The sequence below is a fragment of the Bos indicus genome, chromosome 20, assembly GCF_029378745.1.
Source record: "Bos indicus isolate NIAB-ARS_2022 breed Sahiwal x Tharparkar chromosome 20, NIAB-ARS_B.indTharparkar_mat_pri_1.0, whole genome shotgun sequence".
Lineage (NCBI taxonomy): Eukaryota > Metazoa > Chordata > Mammalia > Artiodactyla > Bovidae > Bos > Bos indicus.
Genome location: NC_091779.1, coordinates 70,772,105 through 70,796,257, shown reverse-complemented (window position 1 = coordinate 70,796,257; position 24,153 = coordinate 70,772,105). Strand labels below are relative to the sequence as shown.

At 59.5% G+C, this 24,153-nt stretch overlaps 1 protein-coding gene across 1 annotated transcript in view; it reads right to left on the bottom strand.

Moving 5' to 3' along the window:
* Positions 1-6,558: 6,558 nt before the first annotated feature.
* LPCAT1 (lysophosphatidylcholine acyltransferase 1) overlaps positions 6,559-24,153 on the bottom strand; it is a 42,800-nt gene continuing 25,205 nt past the window's right edge. Inside the window, exons 4-14 of the mRNA XM_070774888.1 lie at positions 22,762-22,874; positions 21,387-21,447; positions 21,058-21,116; positions 20,390-20,424; positions 19,544-19,598; positions 17,722-17,804; positions 14,753-14,878; positions 14,059-14,212; positions 13,677-13,775; positions 9,658-9,796; positions 6,559-8,615 (exon numbers count right to left, since the gene is read on the bottom strand). Of these exons, the coding sequence (XP_070630989.1) occupies positions 8,431-8,615; positions 9,658-9,796; positions 13,677-13,775; positions 14,059-14,212; positions 14,753-14,878; positions 17,722-17,804; positions 19,544-19,598; positions 20,390-20,424; positions 21,058-21,116; positions 21,387-21,447; positions 22,762-22,874 (1,109 nt within the window). The 3' untranslated portion in view covers positions 6,559-8,430. The remainder of the gene's footprint in view (positions 8,616-9,657; positions 9,797-13,676; positions 13,776-14,058; positions 14,213-14,752; positions 14,879-17,721; positions 17,805-19,543; positions 19,599-20,389; positions 20,425-21,057; positions 21,117-21,386; positions 21,448-22,761; positions 22,875-24,153) is intronic.

The following is a 24,153-nucleotide window of genomic DNA, read 5'->3' as shown; positions in this document are numbered from 1 at the left end:
TGGGATTCTCCAGACAGGAATACTGGAGTGGATAGCCATTCCTTTCTCCAGGGGAATCTTCCCAACTCAGGGATTGAACCTAGGTCTCCCGCATTGCAGACAGAATCTTTACCATCTGAGCCACCAGGGAAGCCCACTCATTGTGTTAGATTCTTACACAACTGTTGAGTTTTGAGAGTTCTTTGTATATTCTGGATACAAGTCCTTCATCAGATAGACGACTTGCAAATATCTTTTGCGATCTTGGATTGTCTTTTCATTCTCTTAATTGAGTCTTCTGAAAAACAGAAGTTATTACTTTTGATGAAGCCCAACTTACCAGTTTTTTAAATGAATCCTGCTTTTAGTGCTGTATCTGAGAAATTTTTACTTCACCCAAGATCGCAAAAATTTTTCTCCTAAAGTTTTTCTCTAAGAGTTTTAAGTTTTAGGTTGCGCCTTGTGTGTGGGACCCATTTTACACTCCCATGGTGTAAAGTGTAGGTTGGTTTCGTTCCCTTGTCCTGTGGGTCACGCAGAGAGACATGCTGAGAACTTGGGGCACAGCCTTGTGGGCGGCCCCTGCGTCCCTGGGGTCCTGCTGACGTGTGTCGTTCACCGGGAAGCCCTCTAGTCAGCCGCACGCCTTAGGGTCACCACGTCCTCCCGGGAGCGACATCCTCATCATGCATGACCTCGCTTAGACCCGCTGACCAGCTGGGCTCTGAGACTGACGTCCACTGCACCTTCTCCTGATGGAGTTAGCACCGCCCTTTCCCTTCGGCCCGTTGTATCCGTGTGTGGTGTGCTTACTGGTGTCGCGGGGTCAGGTCTCACGTTTACATCCTGTCTGACGGTTTCTGCAGGTCGCTCCCTGTGGTGCTGAAATGCCTGGGTTCAGTCCCCCAGGCGCCGCACCGTGCCCTCCACCCCTCAGCGGCGTTTCTGCCGACCTGCAGGCCGGGGGTTTTGTTTCTGAGTCCACGTCTGCCTCCTCTGCTGGACTCTGAGCCGTGTCCCTTTGCCGTGCTGTTCTGGTGTCTCCTTCGCATGATGCACACAGCTGCCCGCTGCCTCTGCACCGACCTGGGCCGCTGCTCGTCACCCCTCCCGGCCACCGTCGCACCGTCTTCACCTCTGTGTCACGAATCCCAGGATGCGTCGTCGCTTTTGCGTCAGATAATCATCCTGGACAGAGATCTAAACAACGAGCAGCAGTGGTTCCGTTCCCCCATGTGGTTCCGGCTGAGCCCCCGCAGGCCCGGGTCCAGAGCGGAGCCCCTTTCAGGCTTAAGGACCTGCATTCTCACTGTGCTGTGAGGTGTGCTGGCCAGCTGGCGATGAATTCCTTCAGCTTCTGAGCTTAGAAACACTGTTGTTTCCCTTTGGGGTTTTTTTTTTTTGCGTTAAAAAAAATTAAAATTAAAAGAAAATACACACTGCAGAAGAGATGCTTTTGCTGCGTGAAGCGTCCTCTGTTCCGTGGACCCTGCAGGGTACAGCTCTGCCCTCTGCTCACCCTGCTGCCCTGAGCCCTTTGCTCTGCTGACTCTGTTCCTCGTCTGGTCTAAGCATTTGATTACGATGCTCCTGGTGTGTCTCCTCTGTGGCACTCCTGTTTGGAATCCTTATGCTTCTTGGACCCAGGGGTTTATACTTTGTATCCAACTTGGGAAAGTATTTCTTCAAACGTTTTTCAGTCCGCCCTTCTCCTGGGGGACTCCAGTGGCGGGGCTAGCGGGCGACTTGAAGCCCCACCGTCGCTTGTCTCTTGTCTCTGTTTTGTTTTGGGTGGTTCCTGCTGCTGCCCTTCGCGTTCACTTGCCATCTCTTCTGTGATGTCAGTCTCTTTGTGGAGCGTCTGTTGTTCTGGATCATGGACTCTAGGGCTTCAGTGCTTGCAGCTCCTGGGTTCTAGAGCATGGCTCAATAGCTGTGCAAAGGCTCAGTTGCTCCGTGGCCTCTGGGATCTGCCTGGACCAGGGACGGAACCCATATCTTCTGCGTTGGCAGGTGGAGTCTTTACCGCTGAGCTGCCAGGGAAGTCCAGTTTGTGTCTTTTAAAAGACACCTTTTGCATCTCCACCATTCATGGGCAGCCTTGCTTCCAGCTGGCGTTTGAACACGGAGTCCAGTGATTTTGCGTAGTGATCGTCAGTGCTCTCATCTGCTAATTCCGTCATCCGAGTCACTTCTGGGTCTGTTTCTGTTGATGACTGGTCATCTTTCCTGGAGTTTTGCACCTACGTGACCTCTGATGGGAGGCAGAGTGTTGTGAACTTGACTCTTTGGGTGCTGGGTAGTTTTATATCCCTCTGAATGTTCTGGAATTTTGGGCTGCAGGCAAGCTCCTTGCAAAGAGTTTGGTCATTCTTTCAGGCCTTGCTTGTGAGCTCTGTGTACTGGGGCCAGTGTTGTGTTTGGCCGAGGGGCCATGATTTCTTCATGGTTCAGGCAAAGCCCACCTGAGTTTGCACTGATCACACCTTCCAGGACAGAGGTGAAAACAGCCACTATGCCTCCATCTTGACCAGAAGTGAAACTATGGACTCATTAACTTTTGTTAAGTTGAAAAGAACTAATCAGAGCCTGAGCAGCTCTTGGTGACCCTGTGACAGAGACCGGCCCTCGGCTGGCAGACCCGGCCAGACCCTCGTGCAGTCGGAGCGTGGAGCTGGGCTCTGCCCCTGGACAGGAGGCTTCCTCCGCATCAGAGGACAGACACCGTCGGTCGTAAACGTCTCGGGTTTATTGAGCGTTGCCCTGACCCGGGCAAAGAGTCTGTTTTGTCAACTGCTTTCTGTGCATTTTTAATGGCAATTAAGTCAGTTTGGTAAAAAAGGTTGTTCACATTATCTGCATAATTGCGCTTCTGCCCTTGGTGGGTCTATCGATTACTGAGAGCGTTGTGTGAAAAATCTCCAGCTCTCTTTGCTGATCTATTTGCTTCCCCTGTTCGTTCTGTCAGTGTTTGCTTAGCACGTTGCGAGCTGCGTGACGGGGGCGCTGAACGGGAGATGGCTGGTCCTTGGGGGGGCTGAACCCCGAGTCAGCCGCAGTGTTTGCCCTGACACGTAATCCTCCTTGTCTTAAAGGTCACAGTGCGGTATTAATCCTGCCGTATCTACTGTCTCAGAGTTGTGTTTGCATATTACATATATTTCCTGTTTTTTAACTTTCAGCATGTGTTTAAACAGCATAGAGTTAGAATCTTTTGTTTGTTTTTTCGTTTGGCCGAGCGACTGTCCTTTAGGAGTTCTGGGTCCGTATTTGATGTAATCACTAGTATCGTTGGATTTAATTTTACCGTTTGCTGTTCGTTTTCTATTTGTATTATCTGTTCTTTGTTCTCTACTGTCCTGCTTAGTTTGGATGAAATTATTATCCAAAAGCATTCCATTTTATTGCTGCTTATTAGTTATACCTCTATGTTTTTAAAAAATTATTTATTTTTTGTTTATTTAGTTTTGGCTGTGCTAGGTCTCTTGTTGCTACACAGGCTTTTCTTGAGTCTGGGTGAGTGGGTCCGCCCTCGAGTCAGGGCGAGCGGTCTGGTCTCGAGTCGGACGTGCAGGCTTCTCTCTGCACTGGCTTCTCTCGTTGCAGAGCCTGCTCTAGAGCACGGGCTTCAGTATTCCTGGTGCATGGGCGTAGTTGCCTAGAGCCTGTGGGATCTTCCCCGATCAGGGATTGAACCCATGTCCCCTGCAATGGCAGACGGATTCTTAATCACTGGACCACCAGGGAAGCCCTACCTCTGTGTTTTTCTTCTGTTTTCTCTGGAGGCTTACCATACATTTTAAGTTTTCACAGCCTCCTTCAGATAACACTTTCCTGCAGTCAGGTTCCCACATGCGTCACGCTCTTACCTTTTTCCACAGCAGTATTTTCTTTTTCTCTGGCTGCCTTTAAGGCTCTCTTTACCAGCTTCCAGAACATTGTGTGATGAGCCTTACGGTGTTTTTGTTATGTTTCTTCTGTTTGTGGCTAATGGAGCTTCTTGGCTGTCTGAGCCGAGAGATTGGGGAGAAGTCTGGCTAACGTCTGTTCGGTGTCTCTTCTGTCCTGTGCTCCCCTCTGGGAGTGGCATCTCCGTGATGGGACCCTTAGTGCCGCTCTGGGTCGGCCTCCCCTCCGTGTGTGCTCCGTCGGACACGCATGTGGCTACACGAGGGGCTCATGGTGTTTGCTCTGCAGCATGCATCTCAGGTACCCTGTCCGGGGTGGGACCTGGGTGGTAGCTGTGGCCTCTCTTTCCAGCCAACCCAGCGAGTACAAGGTGACAAGGGACAGAAGGGTTAGGGGGACACACCCAGAGCCGAGCCAGGAGCAGCCAAGGCTGGCGTGGCTGTGGCCAGACCCCGCCTGCCCCCCGGTCCCTCCCGTCCTGGAGGGGAAGGGCTTGTTCTGTCGTAATGCAGTCCCTGTCCACCCTCCCCCCTCCCCTGCCCTGTCTCCGAGTCTCCACCAGCACCGAGGGCAGAGCTCACCACTGCTGACCGCCCACCTCGTGTTACGTCAAGAAGGGGTCTGGTTCACTGCAAGGGAAGCCTGGCACTCTGAGCAAGTCCCCACCAGAAGCACTGGCCTGACGGATGGAGGGTCAGTGTCTGCCACCTCAGTGCCAGGGTCGGTCCTAATGGGGTGCCCGTGGCACGTTGGATGTGTGTCGAGCTGGTCTCGGCGGGGCCAACGTCTGTGACACGGGGTGGGGGGGGGTTGGGAGGAGCTGAGGGAAAGCTCTTCTCACCCTCACCTGGTGACCCTGGGGGCCTGTGTGGCTCTGTGTCTGGGGATGTCCTGGCTCGCTGTCTGCTGGACACGTGTCTGGCCTGTGGGACTTGGGGGCCAGGTGGCGCACAGTGGCTGGGAAATGTGAGTGGGGCTGGCGTTGTACTTCTGCAGAAGCATCAGCGTCTTCTCTCTTCCCCGAGCATCTGCCTGGCGGGTCCCAGGAGAGAGGCTACATGGGCATGGGGACGCGGAGATGCGCAGGGTTGGGGGGTGCCTGGGGACAGGGAGTGGGGTCACCTGTCACTGCCCTGAAACTTCTCTGCTACTCCGGGCTTGTCTGTCTTAAGGGCTCAGTTCCCCCGAATGGGATGCTCCTACTTAGGGACACAGTGGAGTCACTGCCCTGCAAGCTTAGGTGGTCACAGCTGTTAGGGGTCCTCCTGCCAGTGAGGCAGCAGGATGGGGTGCTGTTACAGATGCTAATGACAGCAGAGAGGGGGCAGGGGACCCTCTGGGTGCCTCTCAGCTCTTTCCTAGCTGAACCCGTGACTAGTGGAGGCAAGACCACAAAGGCTCCAGGTGCTTTGGAAACAAAATGTGACTCCTTTCTCTTGGGAAAGACCCGACTGGTCAAGGTATGTGGGGACTGTGGCCTGGGGGTGGGGAGGAGGGGAAGGAAGCAGAGAATACCAGCCTCAGCCACACACCAGCCCCAGAAGGCAGGACTGCGGTGCCCTAGCAACTGCCTTCCTGACTGGCATGTGTGTATGTATGTTTGTGTGCCTATGTGTACACATGTATGTACATGCATGTGGGCACATACATATGCATGCACGTGCACACATGTGCACACATGTATGGAAATGAGTGTGTGCGTACATGCACGTGCACGTGTGCACAGGTGTATGTGCACGTGTCCCCGTGCACACAGGTATGCATATGCATGTACGTGTGCACGTGTGCACGTGCATGTCCATGTGCACACATGTACGTGCATGCACGCACGCACCTGTGTATGCATGCGCATGGACGTGCATGCATGTGCACATGCCTGTGTGTACGTGTGTGTGCACATGCACACATGTACCTGCATCTGTGCGTGTGCCTGTGTGTACACGTGCATGCATGTATACGTGTGTGTGCGTGCATGTATGTACACCCCCCTCTTGCTTTACAGTGGGGACGGCAGTGGTAGTGAGTGGGAACTTCACCACCTAGTCTCCCATGTGACAGAGCATCCGATGTCCACTGGCACTAGAACTAAGCAGAGGCGGTGGGACCCCACTTTCTCCGAAGTGAAGTGAGCGAGTGGAGGAGGGGTCATGACATCATGGGAGTCACTGTCTCACAGGGAGGTCAGGATGGACACTGCGTGGCCGCAGGGATGGACAGTGTGGTCACTGGCCACCCGCTGCTCTCAGCAGAACCCTGTGTTCACGACTCACGACGTTCGGCTTTTGGGGCTGCAGTACCTCAGCTCTTCCTTCTATTTCTAAATCCTTTACTGAGTCGATGGGCCCGAATTCAAGATCCCTGCTGGTCTCTGCTCAACAGCGTGTGAGGAAGGTATGGGTTTCACTGAGAAAGAACAGAAACTGACACCACAGGTCTGCAAACAGCCTGGGAGGTTGAGTTCTGGGAAACGTCAGCTGCTGTCTATGTGAGCATGAAATATCCAGACACTCCTGTTATCCAGAAAGTGTTTCCTACGGAGTTTCAATGACTGTGCTTTCCCAGCCTCCTAGAAAAGCAGCAAGAAACCATGCAGACGGTGCTCCTGTGACAGGCTGAGTCACGCCTGCTGTTGCCTTTCTAATAAAAAAACACACATAACAAAATGCAATCTCAAGCATTTAAGACGCTATGTTTTATTCGTTCTATTGAAAACCTCTGGCTGTTTTGGAGCTGCCCATTCCCTCCCCCACCCCCAGCACCCTGTGGGGCCCCTGCAGGCGGTGGGCCCCTCGCAGCTCCTGGTCCCACCCAAGGGGGATTCACCCCTGAGCTCTGTACATTCACAGCTCTGAACCCACGGCCCTAAGTCACTACGAAAGAGAAAAGAGAATCAGGAGGAACAAACATCCATTCAGGGTCTGTTTATCAGAGATTTTTTCCTGAAAACGCATAGCAGCGTTTCATTCAAAACCCCTTCATCCACAGACGCGGGCCGAGGCCCCTGCTCAGAACATCTCGGCTCGTTCACCTCCTTCATGGCCGGGCGCGGGGCTTTGTCTTGTAAAGATGAACCTTCATGCACTCTATGGTCATGACCTCAGTCCTGTTTGCTGCCAAGTCTGTGCTAGAAGTTCTGTGTCCTACAGGCCAGCGCCCTGGAATGATGTCCGGTGCCCCCTGCCCCACACGGGGCGGGAGGGGCTCTGGAATGAACGGAAGTGAAGGGGGTTTCCTTTCCTGACGCCTGTCCTTCTGTCTGTCGACATGTAGGTCTCCGAGCCTCAGGAAGTCAGTAAATATTTGTTCTGCAATTCCAGCTCTGGTGGCCACTTTCCATGGCCCTAAGACAAAATCCAATCGCCTTGGAAATTAAAAAAAAAAAAAAAAAAAAAATCCCAAACAAACCCAGAAGCTTTGCTCCAGAAACACACTGTGTGGTTGTCATTGTGCTTTGAGGACACGTTTCTAATCATGTCCTGAGGAAATGAATCAAGGTCATTTCGTGAGCGTGAAGGAGGCCCCTGGAGCCCCTCCCTGAGCCCGGAGCTGCTGCCCCCCACCTCCGGGCATAGACAGGGACCCCAGCCCCCAGGTCTCCCTGAACCCCACCACCTGCTCCCCACACCTTCCTTCCCTGAGGCTCCCCTGGCTCCTGATACCCCGGGAAACCTGGGGCAAAGGAGGGTGCTGGGGGGAGTCAGCGGCTGGCGGAGCCTCCTGGGGACTGACTGTGCCCTCAGGGTGCCAGCCGGGGAGACAGGAGCCCCCGCCGGCTTCCACCGCGGCCGGACTCCCCTCCCCACGCTCTGGGCTCTGGTCCCAGCCTGCACTCGCTTAAGTGGATCCGGTCACCCCGAAACAGAAACCCCAAGCTGGTGTAAGAGCAGCGGGGCTGAAGAGGGCTGAGGCGGCAGCAAGGCGGCTCCGGACGGGGCGCCTGTGGCTCCCCAACGCAGGGGCGGGGCAGGGGGGCTGCCCGGATGGAAGGGGCTGGAGAGAAGGTCAACTCAAAGCCCCAAAGAGCCCCAGGATCTACCAAAAAAGGGCCTATAAATAAATATCCTCCGACCCTCAAAGGAAAACGAAGTAGAAAAACGATTCTCTTCTGGTAAAAAAAAGGCTGAATGTTTCCTGAAGTATCTAAATGAAGTTTACAAAAGACTCATGAGCTCCTGCAAATATAGAAACGTTTAAAAATCCGACGGCGGCCCCGCCCGCGGACTCCGCGGAGGGCGGCGGAGACTGTGCTGGAATCGACACGCGGGCGGGAGTCACACCTTCAAGTGCCCGTGGAGGCCGCCGGCCCGCACTGCCTGGACCGGACCGGAGGGCCCGAGGGAGAGGATGGGGGCAGAGCCGAGGCTCGAGGTGAGGACAAAGCAACTGAGGGGCCCCGAGCGCCGCCTGGAAGCGGGCGGAGCGGCCCCCGCGAGCTGCTGCGGCTTTCCGCCCAGGACCCGGCCCGAGGGCAGGGCACAGGCAGCTCGCGCGGGAGTGTGAGGCCGGCTGAGCACAGGCCTGCTCTCTCCAGACCCTTCCGCCCTAGTCCAGCTTCTTGCGAACAGGCTCCGTCCCAGTGGCCGAGTTTTCGGGGCTGAAGTCGGCGCAGAAGCCGTTGGGGGTGGGAGCCGGGGGCGTCCGGGCGCAGCTCCGGGGGCGCGTCTGCTCGGGGTACAGGTATTCCTCCGCGAAGTCGGGGTTCGCTTCCGCGAACCTCTTGAAGTCGGCTGGAGAGACACGGGCACCTTGGTTTAGAGCGTGGGGGGCAAAGGTCTCCAGCCTGGCGTCTCTCCGGGCGCCCCCCTCACACCCAGGGGCGTCTTGGGATCTATGTGCACGCCCAGGAGGATCGACGTGCACGCCAAGGAGGCCCCGCGCGTTTTTTCTGTGGCGCTCCAGTCACCGCGGAGACCTGGGCGGCCGCCACGCAGCCTCGGCCACGCCCTTCCGGGAACTGAAGGCTCAAGTCCGTGGTGTGTCCTGAGTGCTCAGTGTCCTGAGACGGACTCGGCTGTGCCCTGGGGACACCCAGTGCAGGGTCCCCCTGAGCCCTCGCGGGGCCTGTGCTGTGTCTCCCGGTGACTCTGAGACCTGGCTTCTGGGTGGGGGACGCCCTGGGGCTTTGCTGGGGGTGCCCTGGGGGCTCGGCGATGCTCTGAGCCCCAGGTCGGGGCGCCGCAGGCTCCAGGCGGCTGCAGAGAAGCGCCCGTGCTCCCTCGGGCGGCAGGAACAGCCTCCATAGGGTCTGCAGTCTGGGGGCTCAGAGCAGCGGTAGCCCTGGCTCCCCGCGGCCCCTTTACCGAAGGCGTGCACACCCAAAGCGAGGCGTGGCGGCTCCTCCTGACATTTGGATGTGATTTTAAAACACAGCCAAACAAGGTGACCTTTCCTGAGCAAACTCAGCGCTCATCTCAGGGAGATTACGGCTCATCCTCTGATGAGCCGGCTGCCCTCGGGGCTCCTGCTGCCCTCGTCAGGGTGGATTCCCGCCCGAGGCGCGCAGCCGTCAAGTGCCAGGGCCAAGCCCCCCGGAGAGGAGGTGCCCTAGGAGTCAGGGCGGAACCCCTCCTGGCCCCAGGGGCCCTGATCTCCGCCCAAAGGCAGCCCCTGGGGAGGGCGTCTGCTTCACTGCCAGACAGACCATGCAGTGAACCACCGCACAGAGGAGACTGGGAGCCCTGCCCCAGCCCTGCCAGGCCCCAGGTGGCGCAGGGGAGCGGGGCGCCCCACCTGGCACGGGGGTGTCCTCCCCGGCTCCCGGCCACTCACCAAACGCGATCCTGCCCTTCCGCTCTTGGTCTATGGCCCGGAAGAGGTCGGTCACTGTCAGCTCCGCCACCCCCAAGGCCGTCTTGAGGATGCTGGACAGGGCGTGCTCCTCGACGCTGCCGTCCTGGGACCCAAACATCTGCGGGGCAGGGCGGGCGTCACCCAGAGGCCTCCCCTGCCACACAGTCCGCGGCTGTTCCGCTCTCAGGCTGGGCAGGAGCCCAGGTCCACGACCCAGCCCTCGGGCCTTGAACTCCCTGCTCTTACGTCTTAAATCCACCAGACACGGTGCTATGGACACTGCATTGCAATGGCCTGGCGTTCGGCCGTTGCCTGCGAGGTGCCCACTTCAGACGTCCCCCTGGGTGAACACACCACAGCCGTGACCTGTGGTCACTGGCAAACCGCAGGGTGAGGAGCAAGGCCGGCCCCCAGCCCCCAAGGTCCCCTTCCAAGGAGCCCTGGTGACCCACTCAGTGGGCCACCGCAGTGATCCCCTCTCCCCTCCTTCTCTAACTTTCCCCCTTCTGCTTTGAATTCACCGCCGAAGAGTGAACCCCGAAGCCCCAGGCCCCACCCTCACCCCCCCAAAGGCAGAGCCCAATCCACTCTCTGCCAGTGACCTTGCTATGCGGGGGCGCTGTGGGCCCTCCAGGACCTGTGAGTGACAGGCCTGTCCTCTCAGGGGTCCCTGACGGTCATCGCTGCTGAAGCCTTGCAACCACAGTGAGGCCACATGGGCCGGTGCACCCACAGCCTTGGTTACCACCGGGCTGAGACCCACCCGCAGCCCCTGTCCCTGTGCGGCCCACCTTCCCAATGCCGCCCCTCTCACCCGGTTCTGGAGGAGGCCCCCTGGCCCCCCGAGGCTCTGGCAGAGCTGGGGGCTGCCCACCCCCGTGCCTCCTGCGGGCTCCGCTCCCCACTCTGTGACCTGGGGGCCCCCAGGCCCAGCTGCTCCCTGACCCCATGACCTCTGGAGTATCCACTCAGTCCTCCTGCCTGGAGCCGGGCTCCCCAGGGCAGGACACCTGCTCCCCGGGTCGGGCAGAGCTCAGGCCCCACCCGGCACCCTGGGGGGCTCACTGAATTCTGTCAGCAAGACGAGCCGGCCACCTGCACACACAGCTTTCCGGAAGTGGGAAACCTGCCACCAGGCGCTTCCAGCAGCCTCCACCAGGTTTCCGTGTTGGGGGGCTGCCTCCACTGCCTCCGGGGCCCAGCCCGCTCCCCGTCCCCGGCCTGGGGCTATGGGGTGGACAGCTCCCGAATCCCCTCGTATCTCGCTTCCTCTTTACGGTTGTCAAACCAGGTTATCTGCAGACAGACCTCTCTCATAGGCTCCAGAGCCCCACAGTCCAGCCCAGCCCGTGGGCGCCTCCCACCCACCAGCGCTGAGACGCTTTGGGGAGACGACCGGGCCTGAGGCCTGAATCTGTGATGCCAAAAGTGAGGGGACCTGTCTCTACATCCAGAGACGACCCTGCTGTCTGTCTGAGAAAGGCCAGGAGCCACCGGGGCTCCCCCCTTCACCTTCCTGAGCTGATGGTGTTTGCACCACGACCCTATCTGCAGGTCACATGATGATGACCATAAAGAAAGCTGGGCGCCGAAGAACTGATGCTTTTGGACTGTGGTATTGGGGAAAACTCTTGAGAGTCCCTTGGACTGCAAGGAGATCCAACCAGTCCATCCTAAAGGAAATCAGTCCTGGGTGTTCATTGGAAGGACTGATTTTGAAGCCGAAACTCCAATACTTTGGCCACCTGATGCAGAGAGCTGACTCATTTGAAGAGATTCTGATGCTGGGAAAGATTTACGGCAGGAGAAGGGGACGACAGAGGATGAGATGGCTGGATGGCATCACCGACGCCATGGACATGAGTTTGGGTAACCTCCGGGAGTTGGTGATGGACAGGGAGGCCTGGCGTGCTGCAGTCCATGGGGTCGCAAAGAGTTGGACATGACTGAGCGACTGGACTGAACTGAACTGACAGCAATAGAGAAAGAGGAAACGAGGGACCCAGAAGTACATTACGCTGCCCGCGAGTACCACTCTGGGGAAGCCCCAGGTCAGCACGGGTCTCTGGGAGCCTGAACTCCACGGTAATGCTGCATCTCAACCATCGGCCCGGAAGGACTGTGACCAGCACGTGAGGAAGGCACAGGCGCGTCTGCACCCTGGGCAGGGCACCTCGCAGACCCCCGGGCAGGGCACCGTGCAGATCCCCCAGGCAGGGCACCTCGCAGACCCCCTGGGCAGGGCACCTCGCAGACCCCCCGGGCAGGGCACCGCGCAGATCCCCCGGGCAGGGCACCTCGCGGACCCCCGGGCAGGGCACCTCACGGACCCCTCGGGCAGGGCACGGTGCAGAACCCCCACACCGCGTCTCGGGGCCGCCTGCCCGCACCCGCTGAAGCGCGCCACAACCCTGGTCTGCGGGTGGGGACGGAGGAAGAGCCTGTGAGTCGTCAGCGTCAGGTGGGGCGGCCCGTCCACATGAGCAGCACACGCGGGCGCCCTGTGGGGACACCGGACACGGGGCTGCCCACTGTCTGGGGGGCCCAGGAGGGGCGGTTCTTGCAGGGGAGGCCATCATGGAGAAGCACCGGGAGCCTCGGGGCAACTGCACAGGCGGCCCTGCCCCCGCCGGCCGGTGCGCCTGGATCTGGGTGGGCGCCCTGGCGTTCATGGTCGTGCTCGGCGGCTGCACTGAAAGCAGGTCGCCCGCCCCCCACCAGCCGCCATCTTAACGGCAGATTCTACCCAGTGGTGTCCGTGCAGCTGCTGCTGGGCCGCCTGCCGGGGCGAGGCTGGCACAGGGGCGATGAGCCCCGAGAGGTGCCTGCCGAGGCCGGAGGACGCGGGTAGGCTTTCCGGCCTGGGTCCACCAAGCTCTGATGCCGCCCGTTAATGCCTCTGCTGTGACTAGCAGAAGCCACCCTGTGCCGTGGGGGACCCTCCCAGCCGTGGGGAGGTCTGCTGGGGCTGGAAGGCAGAGGCGGCGTTCTCCACCCCTGAGGGACAAGGTCCCCTGACCTGCACACAGTAGGTGCCTGTGAGTCTTGCTCATGTGAGCTGTACCTGAGAGATGGAGCCTGTCTCTTGGTGGCAAGGCCTCGCTCCGTCCTGGGGGGCTGACCCCACCAGGCAAGGCCCACCTCGCTCCATCCTGGGGGACTGACCCTGCCGGGCAAGGCCCGCCTCGCTCTGTCCTGGGGGCTGACCCTGCTGGGCAAGGCCCTCCTCGCTCCATCCTGGGGGACTGACCCTGCCGGGCAAGGCCCACCTCGGTCTGTCCTGGGGGACTGATCCTGCCGGGCAAGGCCTGCCTCGCTCCATCCTGGGGGACTGACCCCGCTGGGCAAGGCCCGCCTCGGTCTGTCCTGGGGGACTGACCCTGCCGGGCAAGGCCTGCCTTGCTCCATCCTGGGGGACTGACCCCGCTGGGCAAGGCCCGCCTCGGTCTGTCCTGGGGGACTGACCCTGCCGGGCAAGGCCTGCCTCGCTCCATCCTGGGGGACTGACTCCGCTGGGCAAGGCCCGCCTCGCTCCGTCCTGGGGGGCTGACCCCGCGAGACCAGCCTTCGGGACCGCTGGGTGGATCTGGGTGGGGCAGGACTCCAGCATGACCCTCTCCCCGCCTCCCAGACTCACTGCCCCCCTCATGAGCAGCCTGGCTCGGAGTCACACTGGGGCAGGTAGCTCTTCAGTCCTGAAGCCCTGCTTCCTTCTGGTCAGCACCCGACGGGGAGGCCATGTGGGGAGAGACAGCCCAGCGGCCCTGCTCGGCACCAGCAGGACTCAGGAAGGGGAGCGGGGACTCTCATCTAGGAGGAGCCGGGCAGAGGCACTTCTGGGCCTTTCTGCAAGCAATGGCTGGTACAAGCTCGTGTGAAAGGAGCTGCCGCACGACTGAGTTCCCCAGCATCCTAAGGGACTATTAAGTGTATCAAGGTCAGACGAGCCTGTGTCTCCCCGACCCCACATGTTAAAGTCGCAGAAGCACCGCACTTGCCTTGAACGCCAGCTGGATGGTGTCCAGGGTCCGGGCCGGCCGGCAGACGACAGACAGGGCGACCACGTACTCGCGCAGGTCCACCTCCCCGCCGCCGCCCTGGGGAGAGACGCCTTCAGCGAGGGCCCCGCCACCTCCGAGGGCACAGGTGGCATCAGGGGTCTTCGAGTGACCAGCTTCAGTTCCCCAACTACAGGCGTGCTGGTCGGCAAACACTGACTTAAAAGCCAGATTTCTATTTGCGTTTGAGAAGCTCAGGAGAAGACACACCAAAAGACAGGTGGCTAGGGAGACGGGCAGCAAAGGCTGGTCTCTCCTTTGCTTCCAAAATCGCCCCCAGGGAAAAACAGCTGTCCCCACCCCACCCCACCCCACCCCCTACCTCATCAAACAGGGAGAACAGGTCCTCCAGCGACTCAGACTCGGGGACCCCCAGCTGCGCCGCGAACTCGGGGAGCGTCACCCTCCTGCCCTGCGTCATTCTGGCGCTTTCTGCGTGCCTGTCCAGATCCTGTTCAAGTTTTTCTGGTTTTAGTCTAAAGAAAAAATATGAGGGGAAGATTGTTTTCAATAAAGTCACGGAATGCTGAAAATGGAAGCTTCACTGTTACGTCTTAAGACCCCGCAAACCATGAAGGTGATTCCGAGATGGAGCATCAGTCAGTCCTCGGGAAGAGGGGCTCTTTTGGAAGCCCGAGGGCCGACTGTGCCCTCCGCAAGCGCTGGGACCCTGTGGCGTGCGGGCCCACCCGGGGACAGGCCCTCCCAGGATGCGGGGCGGGGCTGGGGGGCGGAGAGGCCGTCCATAAGGAGACAGTCAGGCCAGCCATTCAGGGTTTAAGACACCTGTGCGTGGAATGACGCTGGCGTTTGAAAAAAAAAACCCCGAAACCTCAGAAGGAGCACCGTTAATTGTCTCAGCTGTCCTCCGCCTGCGACCTCCGGGCTGTCATCAGTGCCCAGGCGGGGCCCACACGAAACCTGTGCCCGCTGAAAGGTCTCACTCCTTTGCCCCAAGTGCCCATGAGACGGCCGTCCCGACTCAGTGCCCACGAGCAAAGGGCCAGGGGACTCACCCCAGGCCCCGGAGAAGCCTGGCAAACTCCAGAAGACAGGTGTCAGCGGGGAGACGGAGCTGGCCTTCCGCCAGGGCCAGCTGGCAGTCCTCGAACGTGTAGTCCGTCACAGCGACGCCCAGGGCCCTGCGGGAGAGGACGGGCCGGGTCAGCCGCCCCCAGGGCAGCAGGGTGACTGTCCCAGGAATGCAGCGGCCAGACAGCGGCGTCACACGCGAAGGCCCCGAGTCCTGGCCCTTCTCGCTCCAGGCTCAGCTCTGATGGCAGAGAGCCATGCGACAGTGACGCCTGCCGAGTCACACGCCCTACTTCCTGCTCTGGGACCCGTGGGTGCAGCGCCCTGAAGTGGTCTGTCCCCCGAACGTGTGCGTTTTTAATAAGAGACTGCCCTCCGCACGACCCAAGCTGTCTGCCCTGTAAGTGGTGCTTCTGCTTAGGTTTCCATGTTCTGCAGCCTCAGTGAAGCTTAGTTACACATTAAAAGTAGAAGTTGATAAGGATACAGGTGGCGTTCAGGGTGGAGGGGAGTCATGGAGAGAACCAGCTCCCCAAGAACAGGAGTGACCCCCTGGGTGAGACATGGGGCACGGGGGGTGCTGGAGGAACAGGCGGCTTCACCGGCAGAGCCCCGGGCACGTCCGCGCGGCTCGGGGTCTCCTGCTGGCACGCAGCCTCGGGGAGGGACTCGGGGGACAAAGCCCCGCAGCGTCAGAGGGTGTGGAAGCCGGACGAGAGTCTGCACACGCATGAGGGGACCAGCTGCTCTGGGGGGGCCCCCCGCCCCCGACCTAGGAGGCAGGACAGGCAGCGCCCCGTTGAGTCCTCCCACCCAACAGAGAGGGGCAGGCTCGGCTTCCCCGGGCCGTTCCCACCTGCGCGTGATGCGGGGAGAAGCCGCAGGCCTGCCCCCGGCCCTGCTGGACTGAGGCCCCTCCTGTCAGTTCCCCCCAGAAGCCACGTCTGGGGGGCCCTGAGCAGGGTCTGGAGGGAGGAGGGAGCCCCTGACCTCCCCCTGGGCTCCCCCAAGCCTGCAGGATGGGATGAGGGTGCCCGTGGAGCCCACAAACACCCACCACCTCCACGTAGGAGCCTTTAACAGGAGCAGCTGGGCGCTGAGCGCTCTGGATGCCGAGGCATGTAAACCGCTGATGTTTAAAGAGCATATTTCAGGGAGCTCCCAGGTAGCCTAGAGGTTAGGACTTGGCGCTTTCACTGTGGAGGCCTGGGGTCGATTGTTAGTCAGGGAACCAGCCTGTGTGCCAAGCAGTGCAGCCAAAATACAAAATAATGGCAATGATAGTAAGTACCACGCTCGGCACTAAACACAGAGGCTGAACAGCTGACCGCAGACTTCAGTGACTGGGGGCCTGGGGCTGCCCAGCTGCGGGCCAGCCTGGTACCTCTGCAGTTCTGCCCATGAGGGATGGAGCCCGCATCAGCCGCCTTCAGGGACAGGAGGCCGCCCTCGAGGTGCAGGGCACCCTGCTCTCCAGGCTGGCACTGCCCTGAGGTCAGAGGGAGGCAAAACCGGTCATCCCACAGGCTGTCTCAGATTTCACGGAAAACACCCTTCTCCTGACGTTTATGGAAAGTGCATTCATGGTAGGAAATTTACCAGGTATCGAAAACGACCCTGCCAACCCTGTCTCCATAACCGAGTGGGCTTTCACTCGTCTCGGCGGGACAGTCGGCCCTCCGGATCCAAGGCTCCACACCCGAGGACGCGGAGGGCAGCGCACAAGACCACCACACACGAGGCGCTCCAGCCTCCTGGGCTTTGGTCTCTGAGGGCCCTGGACCTAGTCCCTGGCAGGTAGGAGGGCACGGCCGTGGTTCCTGGTTGCCATGGCGATGACCCTGAAGGCTCCGTTCCGCGGCCGCTCAATTCCCCTTAAGAGCATGCAGTCTGGCCATGTGGGGATGGGAGCCAGAGCCACAGCAGGAGGTCCAGAGTGTCCCCGGGCCGCCTGCAAGGCCTGTGGGACCCTGGGTGGGACCCTCATGGTTCTGGAATCCTCCTGCACCCGTGAGGCAAGAGGAGACCCCATGGGTATCTGTCCTTTCCCACTGGGCCGATACAAACTGTGTGACAGCATAAGTTTCCTTAGGGCACATATTCAAGATTTTTAATAGTTAATTTACTTGAATATAAACTAAACAACAACAAAAAAATCACATGCAAACTGTCAGGCCTTTGACTCTGTGGACAGTGTATCTGTCCAGCAGTTGGTCAGGGTCACTCACCGCCCTGACTACCCAAAAGGTGAGAGTCGAGTGCCTCCTGCTGCCCGGCGGCTCTGTCCCAGAGTCAGTGTTGGGGTGGGGTGGGGCGTGTCCCCCCCAGACTCTGCTCCCAGCACCAAGGCTCTGAGGCATGTGGGCAGACCGAACACCTCTGGGATGAGGCTGCCGGAGCCTGAAACCAGCCGGGAGCCGCAGGGAAACTGAGGGGGGGATGCTCCTGGCTGCAGGCACGCCATCACATAAGCGACACAGGATTAAGTGCACAAAACCCACGCTCAGCAGAGGAAGAACCTCAGTAATGCTCTTGGGGAGGGCAGCCAGGACGTGCCGGCCCAGGCCCTCCAGCGCACTCTTGCTCACGGTCCCGCTGCCTGTCTCCACGGGGCACGCACAGACACAGCCCCGCAGGCACTGCTGGCTCACAGGCAAGGCTGCAATGCAGAGAATTCGGGGGCAGCGACCCGTCCTCCGAAGGCTGAACAAGCAGAGGCATCCTCCAGCGGGACCGGGAGACAAAGTGCGCGGCCAAGCACAGTCTGGCTGACGCTCGGCCAGGCTGGTTCAAACCCAGCTCCCCCCGCTGCCGGCTGGTCTACAGCGAGGCCAGGACACCGGCGGACAAGGACACCGAGTAATGAGTGCCTGGCGAGGCCAAGGGCACTGGGGCGTCCAGGGAACCCCCACCCGGTTGCGCTGGGGGCGGGGCGGGCGCGGGGCTCACTCACTCTGCCATCACACGGCGCACGTTCCTGGCGTACAGGGCGGGGTCCCTCTTCTCCTCCTCCGAGGGCGTGTACACGGGGAGGAACTGCGGACACAGAGAAGCCGGTCACCTGCAGGAGCGGACTCCCCCCGCCCCGCCGCCGTCACCACAGCGCGACCTCCACCCTGGCAGATCAAGGGCGGTCAGGGCACCTTCCACAGGAACTGTCTTTGGGGCTGTCACTCCTGCTCAAGCAGGGGCACACGTGTGCACACACAGATGCACACACCCACACGTGTGCACACTCCCAAACCCCCTTGCCTCACCAGGAGCACCACTCCCTCGATGCCGGAGCCAGGGCATGGAGCGGTAACTTCACCCAGGGGCTCAGTCTTTAGATGCAGAAGAATCAAACATGTGCTCCCGTTTCTCACGGTCTCAGTTCTGTGTTTCCTGTGAGAGGCTCTCAGCAGCTTTTGGACAGCTACTGTATTTGGAGGGCAGGGTAAATCGCCCCAGGAACTCGGGTGTCTGTGTGACTGAAGCTCACACAGTGCTTTATGCACGTAAGGCCCACACCTCGGGCCAGGCTCCATTGCAGAAAAGGAAAAAAACATCACTGCACCCTTTTAACACGGATACTCAAGAATACAGGAATGCCCGCCACCCTATCCACTCTCATCAGATAAGTCTGGTCTCTCACTCACTGCTACCTTTCTAAAAACTCTGCAAGAGCAACAGCTCCTCCTCAGCACTGGCGCCTTGTAGGGGTGACACAGGAAGGAGTTCAGAGCGACGTCACAAAGCCACACAGTTTCAACTCTTAATTAGGAGCCAGTGTAAAACAGGGCGTCCTCCCCAGAGTCTCGCCCCGCTGCTGCCTTCCGCCACCAGCAGATGAGCCACAGCAGACGTGCTGGGCTGTGGGCCGGCCGCCCCTGGACTCGGGCCACGGCCCTTTCAGCTCAGTCCTTTACTCAGTGGCTTATTTCTAGTGAAAAGCCTGGCTGAAGGCCGGGACCACGCGTAAATCCAGCCTTACTCTGCAGCGTTTACTGGAAGGTCTCTGGGGTCACACAGAGTCGGACACAACTGAAGCGACTGAGCAGCAGCAGCAGCAGCAGCAAATGAAAAGCTTTACGTTGCGTAAGACCAGCCTTTCATTTATCAGATGTAGGAGTAGCAAGTGAATTCCACTTTTAAGAAAACAGACTATTCCTCATCTACTCGATTAAATTTACAGGCTGCATGAATGTGGCATGTTTGAGCAGAGAGGACGGGTACTGGGACTTTGGAGATGGGCTGGAGACTGGCCGGCAGTCCGCCTGTCTGAGCGGGTATTCAGCAGAGGACAAGAGTGTGGTAAGTTTGGTAGTACGATGCCAGCTGTGTTAGCATCAGGTGAAAATACAAGCCAAGAGAATCATTAATTGCTTGTGTGCGAACTTTATATGCTCTTAAGCTAAACTAACCATAATAAGGGAACAATGGGCTTAGCTTCCTGTTGAGATTTAAAATTCCATCTGAACGGATAAAAGGTCATACAAGAGACACAAAGTGACGGAACCACTGGGAAGCCCTCTAAGAAGCCATGAGAAACGGAGCGTTCAAAGCAAGACAGATAACCTGTAACCTTGTAGAGATACCAGCAGGATGTTGTGTAACATCACGTCCACAGAGATCTGATATAACACTGCATCTGTGTAGACGTCAACCTGGTAACACGCTGCCCATGGAGGCCCTAACGGGGCATAGGTAGCATTCATCGACACACACGGCCCGACACCGTGAAACATCGCGCCAGTAGAGACCCCGCAAGACGCGCACGCCGCATCTAGACAAACCTCAATTTCCACTTGACTGTGAAACTGGCACAGGGTGAGCCACAGGATTTTCAACCTTAAACATGAGCAGATTTACAGCATGGTTAAGTCTCATTCGCTGCAGCTCTGAAGCCGAGTCTCCACGCCCCGCTCCCCTGCAGAGGGCACCCCTGAGCAGGCCGGTCTCCGGGAGGCGCTGAGCCTTCCTGGACCCAGCCCTGAGGACTAGGCCGAGCTCATCAGAGACGCCCATGCCTGCCTGCTGTGGCCCAAGGCCGCAGCCCTGCTTGCCCTCCAGCTCAGGACGGCTCGTCTCCGCAGCATCAGGGCCCTCCAGGCCCCCCAGGCCTGAGGTCATGGCACCCCTCCCAACAGCCACCTCTTCATGGCCCGCTCTAAGCCTAGCTGGCCAGGACCCTGAAGGACCCCTTTCCCAGACCCTCTCCCAGCTTCCCCCTGGCTCCTCATCTCCCACTCCAGCCTTGGTGATGCCACCCCTGCCACTCAGGCATGCCAGGGGCCCTGGGAGGACCACCCCGCCCCCAAACACCAGCACACACGCCGGCACCTGGGCCCCCGTGTGCCCCTGCAGCTGCAGGGGTGGGGGCCCCACGCGCCCCCTTCCTTTCCAGGGTCAAGCTGTGCACTTGATCGCTGAGTGGACAAGACACAGGCGAGAAGAGGAATTCGTTCCCCTCCGGCTGAGGGAGGACCATCAACTTCAGTCCCGGGATCCTGGGTGCAGGGAAGGCTGCCTCATGCAGCTGGACTCCTTGGACTGAACTGAACTGCTGGCTGGCGTGGCGACCCCTAAAGTAAGCAGCTCGGGGGCCCCTGGAGGGGAGGACAGGGCGGGCTCTGACTTACGCTCCCGGGCCTTGCCACGTCCACGTGATGGTGTCCTGGGGGCAGGAGAGCAGCCGTGAGTCCCCACAGAGCCCCTCGTCCCCACAATCCCCCTCCTCCCAGGGCCGCCCAGTGCCCTGCTTCAAACGAGCTGACAGAACAAACTGAAGAGGGAGAAATCTAGAGCTCTACAGGCTGGTGACGGATCCTCATTCTCAGAAACCGGCCAAGGAGCGCACCTCTTCAGAGCCGTAAGGACGGCTGCACCAGCCCACGTGGCTGCCGGCTCTACAGGCGTTCAGGCCCCGGGTCTATCCACACCAGCAGGCACAGGCTCAGCATACAGACCTGGGGCCCATGGACCCGGCTCGGAAGCAGGGGCGCCGAAAGCCTCTGGGGCCCACAGACGTCAGAGGGATCCCAGCGTGTCTGTGCCAGCCCCCGCCCCCGCCATGCCCCATCATGCCGAGGCTCCCGAGGAAGCTCGGTGTGGCTTAGTCTCGGTTTTAAAAGGTCCCGAGTGTGAGCGGGCGGCAGAGAGGCTGAGGAGACGGGGGTCTCACACCAGTGGGCCCGGCTCAAGGACGGGCCAGGACTCTGTGACCCACGAGAGCAGGGCTTCAGGAGCGAGTACGGGGGGACACTCTGGAACACTCGCTGGACCTGTGTGCCCGGGAGAACTCACTCACCAGTTTGTTCGGGTACCGCAAAACCACAGGCTGGACGGGAACCCCCGGGATGAAGGCACCTGTGGAGGGAGGAGGGACACCTCTCGTTTCCGCAGTGGCACGTCCCCCGCCCGCACGGCCCGGCTGGGTCTCGGAACAGAGTGGGCTTCCCGGTCAGAGGCCATTGGGCGCCGGCCGTGGACACCCCGTGCCGGCCACGGACACTCAGACCAAACCCCAGGGTCGCAGGAGACAGACAGGAGAACACTCCGGGCCAAGGCACTCTGCCGGGGGTGAGGGGCTCCTCCACCTTCTTGCAGAGAAAGAGAGATAACTAAGACACTACCTACCAGGCTTGAAGGTGATTAAGCAGGTCCTATTGGTACACGTGCCTTCTGGAAAAATCATTATCTTGAAATGAGAGGAAAAAAAAAAAAATCAGCATCAAAGTGCAGGTTCAGGGGCCAACTTCCCAACCTGCTAATTCTGGGCCCGATGTGGTTCAGGCACTTCAAACACATTCAGTGGAGAAAGGTGAGAGGCAGACAGAAGCGTCATGAACCCCCTCTAACTGCTGGTTTTACTAAACTCTGGAAATGACAGAAATACAAACAGCAGGCACCTTCTGATAACGGGACACGCGGTGCCCACTGGAGCCGCCGCGTGGGCCAGACATGGGCCAGCCCACGGGCACAGGCAGGACAGGGGCGCGCGGGCGGGGAGCGTGAGGCTGAGGACGGGGCCTCGTGGGCCGGGGCCAGGCCCACAACGCAGACACCCTCGGAACCAGCAGCGGAGTGAACACCCTGTCACCGGGATCTCCCGTCTCTCGGACTCGTACCGACTTCGGGCAGGGGGTGGAAGCTAACTTCCCCCCTGTGCTGGAAAATATTAACACCCTGTCACCGGGATCTCCCGTCTCTCGGACTCGTACCGACTTCGGGCAGGGGGTGGAAGCTAACTCCCCCCCGTGCTGGAAAATCCCGCCCATAGGCTGCTTTCAACCCCGGGCCCTGGAGGAAAGACCAGCTCCAGGGGGCTGGGTCCAACCCTGGGTCGGGCAGGTGAGCGGAATGGAGGAGGGGGGTCATGCCATTCTTGTGGGGGTGGCAGCCGGGACCCTGGAAGCACAGCCCCCCAGGGGCTGCCCATCCATGGGCAGGGGGCCCACCAGCAAGGCCGTCACTGTTTTCTGAGCAGCCAGAACCCAGAGAGTCCTGTGGGGCTCCAGCTTCTCAAGGCGGCTCAACAGAAAAGAAAAACTAGGTATGTAAAAAGCAGGGGTCACACCACACCCACGCTACCGCTGGGTGAGGACTCTGCCCCACAGCCCAGGCCAGCCTTCCTGGGGCCCCAAGGGAACCGAAGCGTGCCAGGCAGGCTCGAGCTTTGAGAAGCAAGGGGATGCAGCCCTGTGCAGCATTCGGACACCGCTGACCCCGGAGCCAGGCCAGCCCGCTAGTTCTGACGCAGAACTTAAAAGATTACTTGGGAACTTCAGATGCATGTGAAAATTATTTTCCCCCATTTCTTATTTTAAAATGCCAGAACCAAAAATACCTGATATATAAGCACATTTTTGGATTTGCATTTATCAAAAATAATATGAAACACAGTGTCTCCAGGGAAGCCAAGTTCTGGCCCTCAGGGCTCCATTTCCCCTCTGACCCCCACGTTCATGCCTTTCAGAATAAATCCACACAGGACAGAAGCAAGGCCGCCCACCTGTGGCCACTTCCCTCCAGACTGTGCCCGCCTCTTGATTTCCTCCACTGTCTTCCTGCGGGAGTCCTGGTCTGTCCGGGACACGAACACCGGCCGGATGTACTTTATCAGAGCTGAAAGAGAGGGCGGGGTGCTTGTGGGGGGTGGGGCCGATGGGCACTGCCCGTGGTGCGGTGACCCCCCCAGAGGTTCCCCGTGGGTGCCGACCACAAGGGATAAGGGACAGCACTGAAGTCTTAGAGGACGGCTGGGAGCCCCCCACCTGCGGGACCACCCATGACAAGTCAGGAGAGAGAGACAGGGCTGACCCGCCGGTCACCTGTGTCACTGGGGGAAGAGCCAGAGAGCCCAGGGTGCCTGGCTGACCTCCCCAGGCCCGCAGGTGACCTCCCCGGGCCCGCGGGTGACCTCCCTGGGCCCGCGGGTGACCTCCCCGGAAACGTGGGGGACCTCCCTGGAAACGCGGGTGACCTCCCCGGGCCTGCGGCTGACCTCCCTGCGTCTGTGGGTGACCTCCCCGGGCCCGCGGCTGACCTCCCAGGGCCTGTGGGTGACCTCCCTGGGAAACAGGACTTCTGCAGATATGGCCAAGTCAAGATGAGGTCACGCTGCACGGGGTGGGCCCTGTTCAGGGACTGGTGTCCTCTTAAGGAGGACTGATGGCCAGGTGACGATAGAGACAGGGACGCGGGGACACGGCCACGGCCGGGGTGGGCCCAGGAGGGCAGGAACACTGGATGCCGGAGGGGCGCCTGCGACGGGTTCTCCTTCAAGACCAACCTGCTGACACCTGGGCCTTTCACTCTGGCCCCCAGAACAGTGAGAGGATATGCATTTCGGTTGTTTTAAACCCCAGGCTGTGCGATGCTTGGTCACCACTGAGGACACAGACACCCCCTTCTTAGGAATTCCCTGGGGTCCAGTGGTGAGGATTCTGTGCTTTCACTGCTGAGGGCATGGGCTCAAGCCCTGGTCAGGGAACTACAGCCCTGCAAGCTGCGTGGTTAAAAACAAAAGAAACAGAGACTCCGTTCTTAGCCCCCAGCAAGTGTGTGTGTGTGGGTGTGAGGCGGGGGACGCTCAGGACTCCCACGACCACAGCTGACGGCCACAACCAACACGCTGGTCCTTGAATAAGCATTTAAAGGTGGGAAGATACTTCTTAGGAGAGAAAACTCTGACCTGATGGCACGCGGAGGCCGTGGCACTCGGTTACCCTCCGGGCTGGTGAGGCCGCAGTAGTGGGTGTCCACCTGCTCTGCCCCAGGCCCAGTCCTCACTGGGCCCAAGATGGGCTGTGAGCTGCTTCTCTGAGCATTTTGCGACTTGTAAACAATAAAATTTCATGACCTTTATTTCCTGGAGGTCTTACAAAAGCGAAAAGAGAACGTT